The sequence below is a fragment of the Typopeltis vanoorti genome, chromosome 18, assembly GCF_054136105.1.
Source record: "Typopeltis vanoorti isolate ZY-2024b chromosome 18, IOZ_Tvanoo_1.0, whole genome shotgun sequence".
Lineage (NCBI taxonomy): Eukaryota > Metazoa > Arthropoda > Arachnida > Uropygi > Thelyphonidae > Typopeltis > Typopeltis vanoorti.
Genome location: NC_143566.1, coordinates 40,687,613 through 40,711,957, shown reverse-complemented (window position 1 = coordinate 40,711,957; position 24,345 = coordinate 40,687,613). Strand labels below are relative to the sequence as shown.

The 24,345-nt window shown below is 38.2% G+C and overlaps 1 protein-coding gene across 1 annotated transcript in view; it reads right to left on the bottom strand.

Moving 5' to 3' along the window:
- Positions 1–24,345, bottom strand: part of LOC150096610 (pyrimidodiazepine synthase-like) — an 85,031-nt gene that overhangs the window by 43,806 nt on the left and 16,880 nt on the right. Inside the window, exon 3 of the mRNA XM_090408752.1 lies at positions 14,367–14,586. Within this exon, the coding sequence (XP_090264878.1) occupies positions 14,367–14,586 (220 nt within the window). The remainder of the gene's footprint in view (positions 1–14,366; positions 14,587–24,345) is intronic.

The window sequence follows — 24,345 nt, the reverse complement described above, 5'->3', positions numbered from 1 at the left end:
CCTGGTTAGTTCTGATCCTGTTAAGAGATGACCAAATCTTCCTAGGAAGAACAAAATAAGACTACAGAGCACAGAGATCTTCAACCAGGAAGCCATTTGTTGGACCAGTGTTATTTCCATGTGTCAGATGTAGATGGTAAGGCAGTTGAAGAGAGTTCATTCATGGACCAGAAAGGGTTTCTTGATTTTAGGCAAAGACTAGGTGGATTTTTGAGAGTTCGATGCAGGGGAAGGAGTGGGTTGCTCATTACTTTATTAAATTCTTTAATTGAGGCTTGTCTTCTCCGTATATTTGGTGGAGCAATGTTGGATAGGACTGGCAGCCCTGGGAGAGGAGGGGGGGGGGTGCTTCTCAGTGTCCCACTAATTGTGCACATGGTAGAGTTTAGCTGGGTATCTATGATGTTAGTATGAGCAGTTCTTTCTGAGATGGAAGCACAGTATTCTGCTGCAGAGAATGCAAGGGCTAGTGAGGACGACCTTAGGACTTCTGCCCAACAACCCCAGGTTGTTACAGCAAGCCTTGAAATGATATCATTTCTCTTTATTACATAGAATAAAAACCAAAAGGCTATTTTTCTGGCAACCATAATAATAATGAAGGGGATACAAATCCTTTGATGTTTATCTGCCAGTAAGCGAAACTCTAAGAACCAGGACTAAGATCTATGAGTTTCATACCGAAAAACTATTGGCAAATCCAAGTGTAAGTAACCACTTGGTAGTAAAACACCAAGGCAACTCGTATCAAAGGTGGAGCAAGCTCCCTCACTATCCTTGATATTTTCTCATAATGTGAAAACACAGCCCCTAGGGGATGTAATACTGTAATTACATTATGAGGAGAGGTAACTACCCAGACCGGTTTCAACCTTTTTTGAGGTCTCATCAGTGAGTACGTAGACCTGGAAGATAACAAGGTTTAAGTGAAAAATTTTTATGGCATTCGTATAGTGAAGGTATGTAAGTTCTTTTCACTTAAACCTTGTTATCTTCCAGGTCTACTTACTCATTGATGAGACCTCAAAAAAGGTTGAAACTAGTCTGGGTAGTGACCTCTCCTCATAATGTAATTACAGTATTACATCCCCTAGGGGCTGTGTTTTTACATTATGAGAAAATATCAAGGATAGTGAGGGAGCTTGCTCCACCTTTGATACGAGTTGCCTTGATGTTGTACTACCAAGCGATTACTTATAGTTGGATTTGCTGATAGTTTTTCGGTATGAAACTCATAGATCTTAGTCCTAGTTCTTAGAGTTTCGCTTGCTGGCAGATAAACATCAAAGGATTTGTATCCCCTTCATTATGATATCATTTCTCATTTTAATTTTGTTGGACAGGTTAGTCATGGGCCTTTTGTAGGTTAGGCTTCTGTCCAGGCTCACTCCAAGGTATTTTGGGAGAAGCTCATGTTCTACCATCTTGCACAGAAAGAGAGTGAGATGTCAATTTGCCTCTGCATTGTTTAAGTGGAATGCTGTGGACACAGTTTTTGTTGGATTTGACTTCAGATACTGCTGTAAGAACACTTCCAGGATGTTTAGGTCTGTGTTCAAAGGTGTTTGCAGGTTGGCAAAGGAGGTAGACTGGTGGAGGATTGCTAGGTCATTAGCATACACGTATTTTCTTGAGTTGGTATGTGGTATGGGGGGGGTTGAAACAGCCTTCCCATGTGTCCTCCCCCTTGTAAAAAGATGTTGGTTAGAAGTGGCTCTTGTTTTAATGATTTTATTAAAATCATTAAAACAATAAATTTAGCAGAGCACTGTCCATGAAAGTATCTGTAGAAGAGACACATGGCAGAAATTGAGTGTCTGTGAGAGAGGGATTGAAGAGGGTTTGTGAGAGAGGGGATCATCATTAATTAGCCAGCCTGCCCTGGATAGAAGAGAGCAATCTGGCTAATCATAGAGAAGATTTTGGTGCGCCACCCCAAATATGAGAGCAAGATTCCATGGATGGGTGGATTTGGGCTTTGTATAGAGTAGCAGCTATGAAGGCATGAAGTAGTGTCTTGTGCCAAAACGTAGGGCAAGTTTTTTGGTGACTACAAAAGCTATAGTTGAAATGTTGTTGTGCCAGGAAAGATCAGAGGTGCAAGTTAGTCCAAGAAGAGAAATCTGATCGTGTTTGGGAAGGTAAGGGGAGAGGGATGCAAGCTCTTTCTTACAAGAGATCAGATAGAACTGGGTTTTGGTGGTATTGAAGTTTACAGGATTGTCCTTGTCCAACTGGGGTATACACAGTGGCCAAAATTGTGGAAACCTTTTGGAAAAAGTGTATTTTTTGAGGTTTGATGGCTTATAACACCATTTATTTTTGATGTAATACCATAAAATTTTATATCAATGGAAAGATAATTTAATCAAGAATGTAATGCAACAAAGTTTGTTCAATTATCTGTATTCTATGAAAACTTATAGCCAAATAACCAGAAAAAAGAAGCACAACTTGCTTAGGTTGATATGACGTAGCTTTCCTTCATTTGAATGTAGCCAATGAGCATGAGTGTTTAGAGACCCAATCAGATGTCATCTTGAAAGTTTATTTTTCACTTGGTCAGACTATAATAAATTTAGCTTAATCCTTTATCCAAGTGTGTGTGCAAAAAAAGTTTGCGCCTGAAAGTATCTTCAGGACTGGGGTAAAGTGGTACAACACCGGGCGACTCCTTACAAAGGTGGAACAAGCTACCAACACTCCTATCTCAGTATCTCCCATAATGCAAAACACATCTCCTTCCTGATATGTATAATGTTATGCATTAAGGGTTATGTAGCTTTATCCACCTTTGCAAGGAGTCACCCGGTATTGTACTAGTCCTGAAGATACTTTCAGGTGCAAACTTTGTTTGCACATACTTGGATAAAGGATTAAACTAAATTTATTACAGATGTCATCTTGTTTTGGCAATGAGCCAATAAGGTCATATTAGGATTCAGCTATTGATGTCATGTAGCGGAGCTGAGAGGAGGACATTTGTCAGTGTGTTATGCGATTGCTATCAAGTTGGTTGGTTTTTTTGGGGTTCTTTCATTTAGTGAGCTTGTAAAACATAATAAAATTAAAGAAAAAATGGTGCAAAGAGTTGACTGGTCACCCAGAAAGCAATGTAAAATAGTACTATTAAGTGAACAAGGTTACAGTTTACAGAAGAAGATCATCTGGGTGTATACAAGATGAAATGGCGCAATACAATGTGAAGTTGAGTGCAAGGACTGTTCGGTACAGACTGCAGGAATTTGGTCTAAATGCTAGAATTCCACAAAAAAAGCCATTTTTATATCTCAAACAAAGGTTGAAAAGATTAAACTGGGCTAAAACCCATGTTAAATGGAAAGCGGAACAATGGGACAGTGTTATTTGGAATGATGAGACCAAAATCTCCCTGTTTGGTAGTGATGGCATAAAATACGTAAAAAGAAGAATCGGAGAAGGTTTGCATCCTGATTGCATTACACCTACCGTGAAACACCCACTTAGTGTTATGATCTGGGGTTGTATGACATCAAAAGGTGTGGGCAGAATTTGCATGATTAATGGGAATATAAATGCCCAAAAATACATAAATGAAATACTTGAGCCCAAAATGAAGCCTTCTGCACGTGATCTTTTCCAAGATAATGAAGCATTTATATTTCAACAGGATTCAACTCCATGTCATGTTGCTGCTGTGTGCAAAAAGTGGTTTCAAGATAATCATATTCCACTGCTGGAATGGCAGACCTTAACCCAATCAAAAATCTATCGAGCCGACTAAAGAAACTTGTTAGTCAGAAGCAACCTACCAATAAAATCCAATTAATAGAAGCAATAATTCAATCTTGGTTTCACATTATAACAGCTGCAGAACTAAAAACTCAGTTCACTCCATGGGAAGGCTTTGTTAGGCCATAATTAACACTAAAGGTTACCCAACTAAGTATTAACTCACATTATGAGAATTTTTGTATATCTCATTTTTTCTATGTGTTTCACTTTTCTTCTTTATAACTGCTGTTCTAATAAAAAAATCCTTCATAAACGTTATTGCATTATATTCTTGATTAAATTATCTTTCCATTGATATATAATTTTATGGTATTACACCAAAAAAAAAAGTGGTGTTATGAACCATCAAACCTCAAAAATACACTTTTTCCAAAAGGTTTCCACAATTTTGGCCACTAGTGTAGCTAGGAGATCTGAATTCAGGTCCCTAGTCATGGTAGATTTTAGGTTATGAGCACTAGCAGGTTTGTCGAATGAAAATGAGGAATGGAGTGTATTGTAGTCGGCAAAGCTATGGATAGGACTGAAAGTCTGTGAGAGCAGGTCATTTATATACAACAGGAAGAGAGTGGGTTAAAGAACAGAACCCTGGGGTACTCCTGCACTGGTGGGGAAATCTGAGGAGAGTAAGCCATCCACTATGACATGTAGTGAGCGACCAGTGAGAAAGTTGACGATCCAGGCGCAGAGTGAGGAAGGCAAACCATGAGATGGCAGTTTGTAGAGTAAGCCCCGTGCCAAACCTGGTCAAATGCCATTGAAATGTCGAGGGGAACCACATGAGTTTCTCCAAATTTTCTCCATGACCTGAATCCATAGGTGGGTGGTGAAAGCAAGAAGATCAGCTATAGATTGCAAGTGGCAGAATCCATTCTGCTGGTAACTGACTAGTTGGTATATCTGTAGATGATTCAAAAGTTGGTTGTTAATGATTTTCTTTGGTATGTGCTGAATGTGGACCTGTTTTCATGTTGTGGGGTAGATGGCAAATAGATTGAAGAGGTGATGTAGGATAGGTGTTAGTTCTGGGGCACAATTTTTTTTTTAACACAGTAGGTAAAATACCATCAGGACCAGATGCCTTGTTTGTGTTCAGGTTATTCAGGATTCTTTGAATTTCTTTTTGTTGGAAGACTATGGGAGACATGTAGAGAGCCACCATTCTTTGTGGAGTGGAGAGAACTTTGTCCAAGTCATCATTGCAGGAATTGGAAGAGAAGAGTGATGCAAGAAAGTTAGCCTTTTCTTTTAGTGAGGTGAGTACGGTCTCATCTGGATGTGAGAGTGGTGGAAACCTGGGGTGGGCAGAAGTTGCACCCAATGGCCTTGGCAAGGAACTAGAAAGAGCAACTGCCGTTTAGGTAGGAAACAAGGTTGCAGCATTTGCCCCTTTCAAAGTCTGATTCTTTTGAAACTGTTGCAGACTACAGTATAAACAGAGAGAGAGAAGCTGGAGTTGTAGTCTTGAACCAATTGTGATAAACAGAGGTTTTTCTTTCATTCTCTATTCTACTCCAAATTCTCAGCCACCATCCAAGCTTTGGTTCTCAAAAAAGTGTGCCAGTGCTGTAAAAGAAAAAACCCCTGTTTATCACAATTGGCTCAAGACCAAAACTCCAGCTGCTCTCTCTGCCTATACTGTATAACAGTTTCAAAAGAATCATCAAGTTCAAGTCAGACTTTGAAAGGACCAAATAACAGAAATCATCCTCACAGGAATGAAAGATCAGAAGACCCAAAGTAATAGTCAGACCATGGGAAGGAGAAATAGAAGTCACGGACATTATAAACATTACAAAGGACATGGGACTGTGAACTGATGGGTACAGGTTGTTCTGAAAAAAAAAAAAAAAAAAAAAAAAAAAAGAGACTTGTATGAAGGTTGTGGTCTGAGTTTCCAAGAGGAGAACCAACAACCACAGTATATACGTGGAAGGGAAGCTTGTTAGGAAGAGGTCAAGTGTGTTGGCAAATTGGAGGGGGTTGTCTGGTATTCTGATGAGAAGATTGATGATATGAAACAGGTCACTGTTGATGGCAAACACTTCAGCATCCCTGCCTGCTTGATCAGTGAAACTGGAGAAAGGGAGTGTCAATATGAGTTGTGGACATTGAAGTCTCCAAGAAGGATGACCTCATTATTGGGATACTTAAGACTGCAAAAAGTCGAGCTTTAGAGAGAGTATGAAAAGGGCAGGTTGATTTGGTAAAGAAATTTTGAGCCAAAGCAGATCAAACAGTGAGGATTCAAGCATTTGCAGTCTCTGGAATGGTTGGTTCTCACGAATGCACAAGTGCCACCCTTGTGTTGGAAAGAGTTGTGTCATTTTGGCAGTTGAGGTTACGATAGCCATTGAGGATGCCAGTTGTGGTTCTGAAAGAAATAGTAGTTCTGGTTTAGATGACTGTAGGCAGTAGTGCACATCGTTTATATTACTGTTTAGGCCATGAACATTGGTGAAGTGGATGTGGAAACTTTTTTTTTGGTAAGAATTAGTGTTGGTGGGTTGTCTGTTTGGATTTCTGTTATCTTTTATTATTCTAATTTTTTTGATAGGATTTTTGATGTTTTTCTGGTTTTTTTTTTTTAATTATTATGTGGGGAAGAATTTTTGAGATCTGCAGGAAAAAAGCATTTTTTTTTGGTTCATTGTGTTTGGTGAGGAAGAGATAAAAAGGAAGTGGGACATGCAGTTAGAGGTTACAGACTCGCAAACACCCTGCCCACACAGAGGGGGAGTAAGTCTCCTGCCCATACGTGACCTCGACAGGCTGGCCTTCGGAACCATTTTACTGCTATACCCTCGAATGGGGGAAGGTTCAGGCCCCCTACAGTGAGATTGGTATGTCTTTGAGGGTATCGCTCTCACTGCATGTGTGTGTGGGGGGTTCTCTACATATAGGCTACAAGTAGCCTATATGTAGAGAAACTTCATATGCAAACTTTTGCTGCTTACACCTGGATATTAAAGCAAGAATAGCTTTGTTTCAGGTATTTAAAAGCTCTTATATATTAATATTATCCTAATAACTCATGGAGTCAAAGACTCACCTAGTAGGGCCCTTTGACATACAGTTCATCATACCTTGCGTTAAACACATTCAAATTCTCTGCAGACACCACACACTCAGTATGCATTCCGATCATTCACAACTCCCCATGCAAAAAAAACTGCTTTTCATTCCTTTGCTCACACATCCTCCTTATAGTTTCCAGGGATGATCACTAGTTCTTGCCTGATCTCTCATCATTTTATGAAAAACCTCTTCAACGTTAATCCTAGAGCAATCCTTTACCAACTTGTATATCACTATCATATCACCCCTCGTTCCTCCTGTCCAATAAACTCTGTAAATTGTTTCTTCTCAACCTTTCTTCATATTCAACATTCCAGAGATCAAAAACTACCTTAGTTGCCTCTGGACCCTTTCCAACATCTCTTCATCCTTTTGAAAACCAGGTAACCAAAACTGTGGAGTAGTTCGTGTGTGGCTTAATCAGAGCCTTATACGGAACAAAATTCTCCTTACTTGTACAAGTCGGTGTCCTCCACATCATTCCAAGAATTCGTTGTGTTGTCCTCACAATTTTGGCAATGTGTCCTCTAAATTTTAGATCATTCACCATCACCACAAGATCCTCATTTCCTCCACCTCCAACAACATATCCCCACCTAGCATAAATTCTACATCCCATCTTTGTTTCCCAAATTTTAAGACCTCACATTTTGCAACACTGAACTGGCACCCCGACTCCCTTGCACATTTACTCAATTTATTCAAGTCTTCTTGTAAGGCCAAAACATCTGCTCTACTCCTCATAATTCATCCCAACTTTGCATCATCTGCAAAAATTTGAATATCCCCATTCGAATCTTCCCCAATATCAGCAATGGCCCTAAAATGGATCCCTGAGGTACACCACTAGTGACTTTCCTCTTCAGGGATATTGTTCTCCCATACACAACTTGCTGATACCTATCAAATAGCCAATCTCCAATCCAATGCACTAGTCTAATATCCAACCCTATCTAGTTTGACTATTAACTTATCATGTGGTAATCTATCAAAAGCCTTTGTAAAATTTAAGTATAACTACCTTGTATCCATCTCCTTTGTCCAATCAGGCCATCATCTTATTGTAATAAGTAGATTACTAAAAAATGACCTCCCCTCCCTTTAGCAATTTAGTATATTACTAAAACATGACATCCCTTTCTCACTGGTGAGAACCAAGATCCATTTCTGGATCCTAGTTCTCACCAGTCTCTCCAACACTTGAGCCACAACAACTGATACACCAATAGGCCTATAATTTGATGATTGAGTTCTGTCACCACCCTTATGAAGCAGCACAATCTTGCCTTCCTCACACTCCTTTGGAACTTGACCCAATTTAAGACTCATATTAAACAAATATGTCAAGGTGGATGTCAACTCCCTGGAACATTCCTTTAAAATATGTGGTGATATATCAAGTCTCACAGTCTTATTAACATCACATTTGCTCAATTCCCCACATACATCTTGCTCACTTACAGTCAGTCTCTCCTCCTCATCTCAATAAAAAAATAAACTATGAAAACAAATAGGAAAACATCAACTGTATTCTCAATGAAATCTAGAGACATGTCATATTTTAGCTATTTAGGTCTAATTTTTAGGGAAGATGATATATACAGAAATTGAACATATGTTTGCACAGTGGAAATCTGGCTGAATAAATTTGTGTGGAACAAACAAGCATTAAGTCAAAAAATAACAAGCTAGCAATATACAAAGCAGCATACAAACTGATTTTAAACTTAGTGATCTAATAGTTAAATACGAAAGAAGAAAAAAAAAGTCAGTTAAAGTTAATGTTCTTGAGTACTTTCATTGTCTTTTTTTTTATTATTGATTCTCATGAAATTTGTTATAGCAGTTATTCAGCTTAGTTAGGAACATCATCTGTAATAAAGTAAAGAGCCGAGATTAATACTCCAATCTTGATGTCAGGTTTAATGATACACCTACAATACCCCTTCAACATCTATATTTCATATAGGTGATGAATAAGAATGGAGGTAGTAGCATGAAACTTGTCTTACATGTAATTTTACATTAAATCTTCCTGAAACCACCTAATTCTAACTGCTGTCTTGCAACTCAATTCCGTTTTTTATTATTATTATTCAGGCTTCCATGGAGTCGAAAGACTCATCATGGGAGGTCCTTCCTAAGAACATAAAGTCTGTCAAGACTCATCGAGAAGAGATCCCCCCTAAGAAACACAAAGTCTATCATACCACTCCTTAAACTCATTGACCGTTCTCGCTCTCACCACTCCATCAGGCAATGCATTCCTTGGTTCAACTATCCTCCACGCAAAGAAACCACTCCTCACCCTCTTGCTCACAGTTTCCTTTCGTAACTTCCAGGGATGGCCTCTTATCATCACTCCTTCCCGCTGTTCAACCAAGCGAAAGAAATCCCCAGTGTCAACCCTGTAACCACTTCTCAACAGTTTAAAAGTCTCAATCATATCACCTCTCCTTCTTCTATCCACCAAACTCTGCAGTCCACATTCCCTCAGCCGATCCTCGTAACTATCCTTGTACAGTCCTGAAACCATCTTTGTCATCCGTCTTTTTATCCTTTCCACAGTTAATTTATCCCCTTCAAATCCTGGAGACCAAATATGAGAACAATAGTCCAAGTGTGGTCTGATCAGAGACTTATACAACGGAATGATAACCCTCTTATCTCTGCAGGTCAGTGTCCTTCTCATAATTGCAGCAATCCTCTGTGTTACCTTCACCACCTTTGCAATATGCCCCCTAAACTTCAGGTTTCTATCAACCATCAACCCCAGATCTCTCGTCTCCTCTACTTCCTCCAGCATAACTCCTCCCATAGAGTATGCTGCATCCCATCGATGTTTCCAAAACCTCAAGACCTTACATTTTGCTGCATTAAACTGACACCCCCATTCATTTGCCCATCTATCTAGCTTATTCAAATCCTCTTGCAGGGCTACCAAATCTGCACTATTACTAATAATCCTTCCTAGCTTTGCATCATCCGCAAATAACTGAATATCCCCTTGCAATGTTGTTGATATAAAGGTTAAACAATATAGGTCCTAGTAGTGAGCCCTGTGGGACCCCACTTGTAACCCTCTGCCTCCTTGAAACTGCTCCACCATACACAACTCTCTGATACCTATCAGACAGCCAATCCTGAATCCAGTTGACCAATCTGACATCCAGACCCATGTGCTGCAACTTAAATATCAGCTTATCATGTGGCACCCTGTCAAATGCCTTTGCTAAGTCTAAGAAAATTGCAGTATATGCCTTTCCCTCATCTAATGTTCTTGTAACTTTATTATAAAAGGCTAGCATATTGCTAAAACAAGAGCGCCCTTTCACAAATCCATGTTGACTCTCACAGATAACATTACCCTCATCTGCCCAATGTTGTATACGGTCCCTCACTACTTTCTCCAAGATCTTAACAACTACTGATGACACAGACTGGCCTATAATTAGACACTTCCAGTCTGTTACCACCCTTATGCAATGGCACTATCTTACCTTCCTTCCATTCCCTGGGCACCTTTGCCGAAGCCAGACTTTCATTGAAAAGCCAGGTTAAAGGCACTGTCAGTTCCCTGGCATATTCTCTCAAAACTCGTGGTGAAATACCATCCAGTTCAAAAGCTTTACTGACATCCAGAGTACTCAGTATCTGAAACACACTCTCATCCTGTACCTCTAAACCTCGAACCAGCCCTATCCCTCTAGCATTAAAACTGACTCCTCTAGGATGAAATACTCCAATAAAGTGTTCATTGAACAATTCCACTATGTCCTCTGCATCAGTCACTCTATTCCCATTTTTATCCTACAATATCATTCTTCCACAGTCATTTCTCCTCCTACTGGCCACATAACTAAAATATTCCCTAGGATTTTCTTTGGATCATAGGGCCAACCTCCTCTCATATTCCAGTTTCGCTTTCCATACCACACTAGTCACTCTTCTGGCCTGTGTCTTATATTCTTCATGCATCCTCTCTTCACCTGTCTACTTATATCTCTTCCATAGCCTCTTTTTCGCATGCAATTCCTGTTTAATATTGTTTGTCATCCACTTTACTCCAAATCGTGTCCTCTTCTTCACTCGTGGTATACAACTTACCATTGCTGCTAACAAATATTCTTTCACAATTTCCCATGCACTAATGATATCCCGGCCTTCCAATTCCTCCCTCCATGAAACTTCCCGAAGTTGACGTCTAAGACTATTATAATCACCTGCTTTATAATTCCACATAAGTTCCCGTCTCTTTGATAGCCTCTTTTTCGCATGCAATTCCTGTTTAATATTGTTTGTCATCCACTTTACTCCAAATTGTGTCCTCTTCTTCACTCGTGGTATACAACTTACCATTGCTGCTAACAAATATTCTTTCACAATTTCCCACGCACTAATGATATCCCGGCCTTCCAATTCCTCCCTCCATGAAACTTCCCAAAGTTGATGTCTAAGACTATTATAATCACCTGCTTTATAATTCCACATAAGTTCCCGTCTCTTTGATACTCCTGCATGTCTATTCATTTTCCAAGTCAAAACCATATGGTCACTCTCTCCAACTGGTGGGAGAGATGTCATCTCAGTTATTATCAACTCTTCTGATGCTATAACCAAATCCAAAACTCTTGAACCTCTTGTTCCCTCTGTTACATGTTGCCTAAGACATTTGTCCCTCAAGAATTCTAGAAATTCCATTCCCCTATTGCTACATGCATCTTCCTCTCTCCAATTTATACTACTATGGTTAAAATCCCCCATAACAATCATTCTTCTTGCACTTGCCAAACTTATCTGTCTAAACATCTCCTGGTCCCCATCCTCTGTGCTCCTGGGTCTGTAGCAACACCCCCACTAAATATCCTGTCTTTCCTACCTCTACCTCACACCATATGCTCTCAAAATCATTTGTCTCACTTCCTTCCAAAGCCTCCACTCTTAGAGGACATAGGTCATCACTTATCATAAGCAGTACCCCACCACCACGCTTTCCCCTCCTATCCTGACGAAAAATGCTATACCCAGCGACTTCTATTCCTGTTATTATATCCCCTTCTGTCAACCACGTCTCAGTGATCTCAATAATTTTTGGCCAGGCTGATGCTATCTGTGCAACCAATTCCTCTCCCTTATTCCAGATACTCCTGGTTAGTATAAACCATATAAATGCCATTGTTTCTATACCCAGCATTATCCCTTCTAGACTCCACTGGGCTCAGTGCTACCTGACATTGTCTCCCTTTTCCCAAGTATCCATTCCCACAAGAGGCCACCCCTGCTATCATCCTCCCTGGGACACACTGACTCGTTCAGAACAGCAATCTCTCCAGATGCCTACATCCTTCCTCATTCAAATGTAAGCTGTCTCTCGCATACAATTCTTCTCTTTCCTCAAATGCACTCCAAGCATCCACGTATACCAGTCCTCTCTTGTCACACATTCTCGCTATTATGCCATTCAATATCACCGCTCTTCTGCTCAGTTCATCATTATCATACCTAGGCAACACGCACACTATTTTTCATCTCTCTGTCTTCTTCCATACAGCCTCAAGCAGAAATCTCATATTTCTCGCTGCCTGACTTACATTACCACTCAAATCATTTGTTCCTACCATCACAATCATCTCATCCACCCTTTCACCTCTCTTAATTGCCATAGCCACCCTTTCTATTGTTCCTCCTGGCAAACACTCCTCACGCATCCTATCTTGAACACCACAGATCATTGAGTCGCCATACATTATACCTCTTACCATTCTCTCTCTCCTATTGTTTCCATTCTCTCCTCTTCTTTCATTCCCATAGGTCTCTCTCATTCCCTCTCTTCTTTCATTCCCATAGGTCTCTCTCATTCCCTCTCTTCTAGCATTCCCATACCTCTCTCTCCTACTGTTTCCATTCTCCCCTCTTCTAGCACTCACGTACATCTCTCTCATTCCCTCTCTCCTACTGTTTCCATTTTCTCCACTTCTAGCACTTCCATATCCCTCTCTCATTCCGTCTCTCCTACTGTTTCCATCCTCTCATCTTCTAGCATTCCCATATCTCTCTCTCATTCCATCTCTCCTACTGTTTCCATTCTCTCCTCTTCTAGCACTTTCATATCTGTCTCTCATTCCATCTCTCCTACTGTTTCCATCCTCTCGTCTGTTAGCATTCCTATACCTCTCTCTCGTTCTCTCTCTTCTACTGTTTCGATTCTCTCCTCTTCTAGTACCCACATACTTCTCACTCATTCCCTCTCTTCTGTTTCCTTTCTCTCCTCTTCTAACACTCCCAAATTTCTCTCTCTCCCCCACACTGATTCGGCTTGCATTTATCTCTTCCATTCTCCTAATCTTATCTTTCATACTTCTGCTCTCATTCACAAGACATTCCACCTCCTCTTTCAGCTCATCTATCTCCCTCTTTCAGCTCATCTATCTCAACTATTATTTTCTCATTCATACATATATTTTTTTCATTCGCTCCTATCACGCTACTTGTCTTCCTACATTCATTCCCCATTCCTGAAGCAACAAGGTTGGATATTGATAATTCGACACTTATTTCCTCCCACTGCCTGCATTTTGCACACATACGCTCTCCGCTCTCTTCAACAAGCCACATATCTAATTCTCGAGATGCATACATGCCGCAAGTACTGCATGCCACAAAGTCCCTTATATTTCTTATAATCGAGTTCTTAAATTTACAACATTTCCTTCATTTCTAAGCTTTTTCAATAATCTCCAGAACATTTTTGCACCTTCCTGATATTTATCTTCTATATTCTTCCCACTATTTTTGTATACTTTTATAGACTGCTTCACTTTCTTACATTTTTGTTTGTATTTCCACAAGCACATACTGAGAGTGGTGAGCCTGTAAAAGACAGGGAGTTCATATTCCTTTGTACTTTTCCCCATATGCTACATTATGCCAGGAACTTTCACTATGCTTTTGTTTTTTCCAGGACCTGCTTCTTTAACTTCTTCAGTTTAGGATAACAGATGACATAACCACAACCTATAAGTTATGATACTGTAGCAAATAGGGGAAAGTACAAATGATGTGAACTCCTCCATCTTTTAAGGGCTCACCACTCTGTCAAAAGATCAGTACAGCAAAGTGATAATTAATCAGTGATACTAAACTATATTTAAAGTTTGTTACTGTTTCATTAGTTAATAGCATATTAACAATTAATAGCAAAAAAGTTTATATAAGAACAAGAACATCAAACTCCAGAGCCCTCACTGGTAAGCTCCTTTTACTGTAAATTCAGTGCAGTGAAAGGAGCTTACCAGTTTGACAGTGATATTATTTACATAGTGAAAGAAGTTAAAAGAACAGAAAGGCCACTCTATAAGAGTATGATGAGAAAAGAATTTAACTTGGAGTGGGACAGTGACTTTCTCCAGCAACAAATCTATAACTCAAAGAAAATTAATAATAAACACACAAAAACTTTCATACACTCATGATATAAAATAGATAAAGTTAGTAGTGTGTTTTTTAGGTATTACCTTTCCAATGTGCTCCATCATCATTCTATCTTGGGCCTTTTGATATGGATCATGTGAATGAAGTTTATTTTCTGGATAAGCTTCATCAAGATAATCACATATTATTAATGATTCATTGATTACTTTGCCATCTACTTCAAGAGATGGTACTTTTCCTAGTGGATTGCGTTCAAATAGCCATTCTGGTTTGCTTTGTAAGTTGATGTTAACAAGTTCATGCCTGCAAACAAATAAATTTTTATTGTGTAAATTAACCTTCTGAATACATTTCAAATTAATATTCTTATCTCCTTCAATGCATTATGTTCAATGGCCAAGTACACCAAATAATACTAAAACAGAGCAATTAATCCTGTCTACAAAGACTGAATGTACAAGTGTGATCAAAATTAAAAGTAATCCTGTTTAAGGCCTTGTGGAGCACCCAGTGATCCAAATGCTGCAAAACTTGGCAGAAATACATTGTGCATCATGTGGAAGCAATATCTGAGGAAAAAAATTTCAAAATTCATCACCAGGGGCACTGTATGATGTACCAAAATGCAGATGTAGTAATTTGTGTGTGAGAGAGAGAGAGGAGAAAAGGACAAAGGCATAAATAACACATTTTTATTCACTTCTATTATTCATTCGTGGACTGTACTGTTCAATGTGCTGGTCCCTCCAAGTATGCCATAAACTGAACCAGCTGTGTTCAATGCCAGAACACAGCTGGTCAGGACTGATGTTCTGTACATGTGGCATTATGCCATCTTTCAGCACTGGCAAGTTATCAGAATGATCCTGATAAACCTTATCTTTCAGAAATCCTCAGAGCCAGAAATCACAGGGGGTCAGATCAGATCAGGTGAACGAGGTGGCCATGCAGTGGGAAATGCATGGCTGATCACTCTGGTTTCCATGAAATGTTCTCAAAGAACCTCCTGTACAGATTGCAATGTGTGAAAGAACCCCATCCTGCATGAAAATGTGCTACAGCATGCACAAGCACTACTGTAGCACAACAAAATTGTTTATCACATTGCAATACCTCTCAACAATAACTGAGCAGGTCACAGGATCCAACTGGCAAATATCCTCAAAGAAAAACAGTCTAATGATAAATGAAGTTGTAAACTCACATTAAACAGTAACTTTCAGTGAATGCAAAGGAAAATGCAAAACCCACATGCAATTTGGATTGCATGTGGGTTTTGCATAGCCCATGCCTAGCAATTGTGGGTATTCACAGCTCTGAGGAAATAGTGAACCTCATCGACATTTGTTCAGGTGACAAAATTTGCAGAGTTCATCAACAGCATTGCAACTGTTTAGGTAGTACAGCTTCACAAACAAAGAACATCAGGTGAGTGCCATCACTGTGGACAGTATTAAGATGGACATGGGAAAAATCCTATGTCCATCTTTTTTAAACCTTCCTGGCATCTGCCGAGTTGCATGATATGCAAATTACATGCATTTAGTGTTTGTAATGCCCCTGGTGGTGAATTTTGGAACTTTTTTCCCCTCAAACATCACTTCCACATGATGTACAATGTATTTCTGCAAAGTTTCACAGCATCTGGATCCTTGGATGTTGCTCCACAATGCTTTAAACAGGGATACTTTAATTTTGATCACCTTGTATGTCAATGCATGTATTCACTTGCTAGTTTGTGTCTTGTGGAAACTTTATTGGCAATCAACTAACTCGCTTTCAGATGAAATGCCCTTATCTCTGCATCCAGACAGAAGTTGAACAGGAATTTTTGAAACCAAAGGGATATCACTGTTACAAAATGAACTACAGAGGCTCTTTCATATTATGACTTTACCAAAATACATATAAAATTTTGCTACATAACTTGGTATAAAACATGGATAGGATAAAATTACATCTCATCTTTCATTTACACATTAAGCCAAGCCTGTTAAAAACCCATAAGATACTACTTTCAGTAGAAAATGCCTTATAAAATATGAACCCAGATCTTTCCAATTAAAAGGTATACATTGTTCTGGCTGTGCTATGGAAACATGACAAAATTACTTATACCAATATTTATTTCATTTTTTTTTTAATAATTAGATGTTCACATATAGTACAGAAGTTCATAATAATAAAAAAGAGCACTTCTATTACCATTGAAATTGCAAATCAAATGACTTATTTTATAATAAGGTATTCATTAGCATACACGTATAGTATTCTTAATTTATGAACTACATGAAAGAGTGTATGATTATGGTTTGCCGTATATTATTTTCATAGAAAGGGGAGAGAAAGAGAGACTCGCATTCAAATCATGTCTGTGAGGAGTTTAATGGCCTTCAGTAAGGGTCTGGTAATAAAATTTTATTAATCATCTTCCTCTTTGTTTATTTTCCAAGTTCAACCTTCAATCCAAAATCTTGTAAACCTTGAATTTAAGGTACAATAAAAAAAGTGTGAATATGTACAAATACTCATTCAGATAATCCAAATAATTTTTAATCCAGTCTCTTATTCTCTGGGGTAGCTAAAGGGTGAAAGCCAGATAAAGTGAAACCTGCACACACAGAGAACTGACTGTGGCTTCTGAATTAATGTCAAATAATCACCACCTTGTCGTGCTTGCCATTACTAGGCATTTACCTAGACTAAATGAAAGAGAATGAACTTACAATTTAAGATTTTGTGATCCAAATTGTATCCTGTATTGTATTGATGATACCTTTTGGCTGAAAAGACCTGAATTTCAATCCTGTCTAGGAAGTAAAAAACCTTTATCAGGGCTTTTGTGAATGTGAGTTAGCCAGTCTCACACAGATGTGGAAGTTTTTTTTCTCTCAGCAGATCTGGTATTTTATCATGCAAAACAGGCAAACTGACCAGAAGAATATACAATATGCAGACATGGGAGATTATGGGAATAAGAAATAACCCCTATTCCCTTGATCTGGTTTCAAAAGCTTGCATGGTATGGTGTGGGTCAATGCATAAGTGCAAAATAAGAAGAAAGGATGGATTAGTTAAAATCAACAAAACGATGGTACAATGTTGTTTTTGCAGGAAGCAAGGTGAACAGCGAACAGTCAGCTACTGGAACAAATCCTAAAACACACCTAAACTCAACATCACCAGAGTTCAAGATCAGTACTATCAACATAAGAAGCCTGAATGGCAAAGAAATGGAGCTAGCTGAGGAATTGGATAAGTAACAGACCGACATAATAAAAGGGGTGACTAAAACAAAAAAAGAACAAAAACTAGTGAGATCTTTCTGAGCAATAAATACAAAATGTTATATTCAGGCAATGACAATCAAGGAGAAGCAGTAGCCACAGTATTCAACACTAAATACTGTGTTGAATACTGTTAAATACTATATACAAAGATAATCATCTTGAATGGCAGGCAGTCTCAAGTAGCGTGATGTGGGCAAATATCAGAATGGGGAACTGGACAATGAGACTTATTTGTGCCTGTGGTCCCACAGAAGGTTCTACTAAGGTAGAAGGAAAACTTTTTTGAGGCTTTACAGAAAGCAACTGACACAATGAAAAAGCAAAAGTTGGTCCTTGTTGGGTATCTAAATAACAAATTAGGAAATGATTGTCAGACATACAATAATATTTTGGGAAAATTTAGAGAAAAGAGCAAAGCTAATAATAATGGCAAATACCTGTTGGATTTCTTGTCAGAACATGGACTGGTTATTACTAACACAATGTTCCAACATAAAAATGTGCACAAATTTACATGGCGAGAAGAGGCAAAGAATAAGAAAAGTCTCATTGACTATGTTATTGCTGATAGTGATGTTTTCTCCCTGATGTAGGACACCAGAGTATACAAAGGATCTGAAATTGGAAGTGATCACCATTTAGTCTTGAGCAGAATAAAACTGAATTTCATATTGAAAAGAACATGCAAGAAAGTTTTAAAGTGAATAAAAGTTGAACAGCTCTCAGATGTGAACTGTACACTGGAATACACAAACATTATTGAATTAAAAATGAAAGAGTTTGAGAACAGGAACCAAACCTTGGAGATTCAGTGGCAAGCCCAAAAGAAAACACTGATTTATTCAGCCAGAGAGGCATGTGGTAAGGTTGCCTGCAAAGATAGAAAAATATCAAAACTCCACAGGGGACACAGGAAGTTAAAGATGCAGTGAAGGAAAAGAAGAAAGCATATCAAAAGTTTCTGGAAAATAAATCAGCTTGTGCTCTTAGAGAATACAGAGACAAATGTAAGAAAACTAAACACTGTGTAAAACTAGCTAAACAAACATGGGAAGACTTTGGTAAGAACATAGAAAATAAATATCAAGAAGGTGGAAAGATATTCTTGGAGGTTGTTGAAGAAGCTTAGAAATTATAGGAAAGAGTGCTGTAAAAGCAGTTAGAGATGATAAAGGTGACATGAAGCTGGAGTCTGTTCACCCACAGATTGTCAGAATAAGTGAGACATGGTTAGATGAGGACGACATCCTGACAGGAATAGAGATGGAAGGGTATGATATGTTTCGTGAGGATAGAAGGGGTAAAAAGGGAGGGGGAGTGCTATTGATGATAGAGAAAGAGTGATGTCCATACAAGGTAGAGATGCAAGAGGGAAATAGGGCCAGTGGTTTTGAGGCAGTATGGTGTGAGATAGAGGTGAATAGAATCAAATACTTGGTAGGATGTTGTTATAGACCTGGTAATGTGGATGGTGGTGATAGTGAAATGTATAGTCAAATAAGAAAAGGATCCTAGGGAGTTCTTTCGATATTTAGCCATCAGAAGAAAGAATAATTATGGAAGGATGACATTGATTGGAGAAAATGGTATAAAGACAGCTGATGCAGAATGTGTGGTGGAGATACTTAATGAGCAGTTCATAAAGATCTTTCAATCTTGTAAATGTGACTTCATGAAGAGATTGAGAGCAGTTGATGATGGGGAGGAGAGACTGACTGTAAGTGAGCAAGAGGTGTTTGGGGAGTTGAGTAAACTAGATGTAAATAAGGCTGTGGGACTTGATAATATATCACCGCGTATTCTGAAGGAATGTGCCAGAGAGTTGACACCTGCCTTGACATATTTTTTTAATACGAGTCTTGCACTTGGTCAAGTTCCTAAAGACATATTTTTTTAATACGAGTCTTGCACTTGGTCAAGTTCCTAAAGAGTGGAAGGAGGACAAGATTGTGACACTTCATAAACCACGTGATCAAACTCAAGCATCAAACTATAGGCTCTGTGTCAAGTGTTGTGGTTAAGTTGTTGGAGAAGCTTGTGAGAACTAGGATCCAGAGTTGGGTTGACAACAATGGTATAATCTTTGATGGACAGCATGGATTTGCTAAGGGAGGTCATGTTTTAGTAATCTACTTACTTATTACAATAAAGTGATTGCTTCCTTGGACAGAGGAAAAGGATACACAGTAATATACTTGGATTTCGCAAAAGTTTTTGATAGAATACCTCATGATAAGTTGACAGTCAAACTAGAGCAGATGGGGTTGGATATTAGATTAGTGCATTAGATTGGAGACTGGCTATATGATAGGTATCAACAAGTTGTGTATGGGGGTGCGATATCCAGGAAAAGGAAAGTCACTAGTGGAGTGCCTCAGGGGTCTGTTTTAGGGCCATTACTATTTAACTTGTACATTAACGATATTGGCGAAGATTTGGATGGAGATGTTCAGTTGTTTGCTGATGATGCAAAGTTGGGACGAACCATAAAGAGTAGTGAGGATGTTGTGGCCTTGAAAGAAGACTTGAATAAATTGAGTGATTGGGCACGGAAATGGGGATGCGAGTTCAATGTTGCAAAATGTAAGGTTTTAAAATTTGGAAAACAAAGATGGGATGCAGAATTTATGCTTGGTGAGAATATATTGTTGGAGGTAGAGGAAATAAGAGATCTGGGGGTGATAGTGGATAAGGATCTAAAATTTAGGGGACACATCGCCAAAATTGTGAAGACAACACAAAGACTTCTGGGAATGATGCAGAGGACATTGACGTGTAGAAGTAGGGATATTCTTGTTCCATTGTATAAGGCTTTGATTAGGCCACACATGGACTATTGTGCCCAGATTTGGTCACCGGGTTTTCAGAAGGATGAAGAGATGTTGGAAAGGATCCAAAGGTGACTGACTAAGGTAGTTTCTGACCTCTGGAATGTTGAGTATGAGGAAAGATTGAGAAGATGTAATTTGCAGAGTCTGGTGGAGAGAAGGAAGAGGGGGAGATATGATAGAGACCTACAAGTTGGTAACGGGTTGTTATAAGATCAATGGTGGAGAAGTTCTACAGAGAATAGTGGAAGATCAGGGGAGAACCAGAGGTCATCCCTGGAAACTGTATAAAGAGGGTGCGACGCAGGTTTTTTTTGTGCAGAGTTGTGAATTATTTGAATGCCTTACCTGAGAGTGTGGTGTCTGCAAGGTGTTTGAGTGTGTTTAAGACATGGTATGATGAGATGTGTGTGTGATAAAAGGACCTCCCAGATGAGTCTTTGACTCCATGAGATCTTGCGAAATAATAATAATAGATATCCTTGAAGTATGGAGTAATTACTTTAGAAACATTGCTAAATGAAACAAGCAGTGATAGCACAGTGGTAAAAAACACTCAACAGGGATGCAGTCAGGAATACATATCCATACTTGAAGTAGAAAAAGCCACAAAATGCCTGAAATGTGGAAAGGCAGCAGAAGTAGATGATATTCGTCCAGAAATGCTCAAGTATGGAGGTATAAAAGTCTTACAGTAGCTGCACTGCATAGTTCAGAAGTCCTGGAGAGGGACAAATTCTGGATGATTGGAGTAGAGCTCTCATAGTACCATATATAAAACTAAATGTGAGAATTACAGAAGTATTTCTCAACTGAGTGTTCCTGGTAAGATTTAGTCTTGAGAACCAATTGAGAAGGCCTGTGGAAGAAAAGCTTGGTGAAGAACAAGCTGGATTCAGGCCAAATAGAGGCTGTCAGGATCAGATTTTCACTTTACAATAGATAGTTGAGAAATCATGGAATATAACAAAGATGCGTATTTAAGTTTTGTCGATTTGGAAAAGGCATATGACAAGGTGCCAAGAGAGAAGCTATATTTAAAACGCTACAGTTATATGGTGCCAATGGGGCATTATATGAAGCAATACTTGGTTTTTATTTGAGTTGTAAGTCAGCAGTTAGAATTGAAGGAAGTACAGGAAGATGGTTTAATGTTAAAATTGGTGTCAGACAAGGAAGCATATTATCCCCTCTGTTATTCATTATCTATATCGATCACATTATGAAGGAAAGTGGTATAAAACCTGATATCAAAATTGGAGATCTTAATCTCAGCTCTTTGCTTTATGCAGAAGATGTTATACTTCTAAATAAATCCACTAGTAGTTTGCAAGATTCCCTGACTAAATTGAATAACTGTTGTAATAGATATGGTATGAAAGTCAGCAATAACAAGACAAAGACAATGAAAATAGGCATAACCATTGAAAATATCAACTGCATTGTGAATGAAACAAGCAGTGATAGCACAGTGGTAAAAAATAGTCAACAGAGATGCAGAGAACCTATAGAACAAGTAAAACATTTCAGCTACTTAGGCACGATTTTTAGTGAAGATGGTAAATTAAATATGGAAATAGACAACAGAATCAACAAAGCTGGTATGGTAGGAAATCAACTGAATAAATTTATATGGAATAAGAGAGAGAAATTAGTCAAAACACTAAATTAGCTGTATACAAGACAGTGTTCAAACCAATTTTAACTTAGAGATCGGAGAACTGGGTCAGAAATAAAACACTTGACCAAAGAGTAGACATTGCAGATATGAGAGTCCTGAGAAAGATTAGAGGGCATGAACAGATGGCATCAATGGCAATATCATATTAAAAATGAGGATATTAGGAAAGAACTTGACATTGTCAGCATCCAGGAATGCATTAGAAGAGCTAGTCTCAGGTTGTATGGTCACTTAAACAGAATAGGGAAGAAAATATTAGCAAAACAAGTGTTCTCTGCCAGGCTGGCAGGAAAAAGACCCAGAGGAAGACCAAGATATAGGTGGATTGATATGGTAAAAAGTGCCTTTGAAGATAGAAATATAAGATCTGATAATTTTGGAATCTTAACAGGTAACAGACTGATGTGGAAGAAAACTGTTGATAGGAAGTTAGTAATGATGTAAATTTTTCATGTAGTAGTATCATATCCTATACACCCAGTATCATATCCTGTACACCTGAAGATTCTTCTGAGGGTACATGGCAGGAATTTGATGATGATAGTAAAACATGATGGAATGTCATGCCATCTCTTCTGGTGCCCAGTTAAATAAGGCACCCCACTGTTTTCATCAGGGAACCAGGTGAATTGTTACAGAGTTGGCTAATCAAATAAACTTCAGCTGAATCAAAGAAAGGCACTTACAATGTAATAACTATTAAAGGAAAATAAGTGGAACTGGGAGGAAGGATTAGATGAGTGTCATGTTGACACAATTGGTACTGTTGAGATGAAGAACACTAAAGCAGGTGAGATTCTGTTAAATAATAAGATGTTAGTTATAACACATGCAAGAGAGATCAGGAATTGCTATTGCATTCGACACTCCACAAATATAATCTTTTTGAATGGCAGGGAGTTTTAAGCAGAGTGATTGAACGAACATCAAAATTTGTGAATTGGAGAATGACATATTGATGCCTAAGGTCCCACGAAAGGTTCTATAAGAAAGAAGTGAAGGAATTTTTAAACTCATCAGAGAGGGAAGCAAAAAAAGAAAAAGAAAATACTGGTTCTTGTTGGAGATCTAAACAGCTGAATAGAAAATGAACACCAAGGTGTTAGTGTTTCCATTTAAAACACTAACACCTTGTTCCAACATAAAGATGGAAACAAAACAAGAAATAAGAAAAGTTGCTTGTGTTACTGTTATCAGCAAAATGTTCACACTGTTTATGATACAAGAGAATGTAGAATAATTTAAAATAGGAAAGAATTACCAAGTTCTGAACAGGAAAAAATTACTAATATCATATTGAAAAGAAAAATATCCAAGTCCAAACAACTTTCAGCAATGAACTGTGGACTCAAATACATGAATATTATTCAAAAAAAAAAAAAAAAAAAGCAAAAAAAAAAAAGAACTAAGCATTGTAAATTATATAGGAATATTTGTAAAATAAAACAGAGTGATTTAGCCAGAGATGCACATCTTGAAGTTGTTTGCAAAGGAGAGAAAAATCCCAACTTCATGATGAACTCAAGCAGTCTTGGAAAAGAAAAAAGCATACTGAAAATTCTTCTGAAAGTATGTTCAAGAACATACAAAAAGAAATGTAAGAAAGCCAAATTACATGTAAAAGTAGCCAAGAAAAAGTGACAGACTTTGGTAGGAATATAAAGATAACTATTAAAGAAGGGGACAAAATGTTCTAGAGGTGACTGAAAAAGCTTAGGAATGAAAGAAAGAGTACTGTGAAGAGAGAATCAGAGATGATAAGGTAACAAAAACTGAAAGATAAGATATTCTGTGTCTGAGGTGATTATTTTGAAAGACTTAAATGAAATTACTAGTACTGTAACATATCAGTAAAGAAAAGATATATGACACAAATAATAATAGAAATATTTGTGAGAAATGCAATTAGGAGTGCATATCGATACATGAGGTAGGAAAAAGTATCAGAAATCTGAAATGAGATATGCAACCAAATATTTCACATATGGAAGCGAAAATTTTACAGTGTAGCCAACAGAAAATTTTTATATCTCCACTAAATTGTTCACAAGGATTGGTAAGAAGGTTTGAGTTCTGAATGATTAGAGTTAAAAACATTCCTTGAACCTACAGCCTCCGTAGCTCAGTTGGTATAGACCAGCGCTTCCCAAACTATGGGCCGCAGCCCACTTGGGAGCCATTAGTTTTGTTGAGGGGGGCATGAAATAATGAAAACAAATTTAAAATGCTTTAAGACTAAGTAGATTTTTTTTTTATCTTAAAA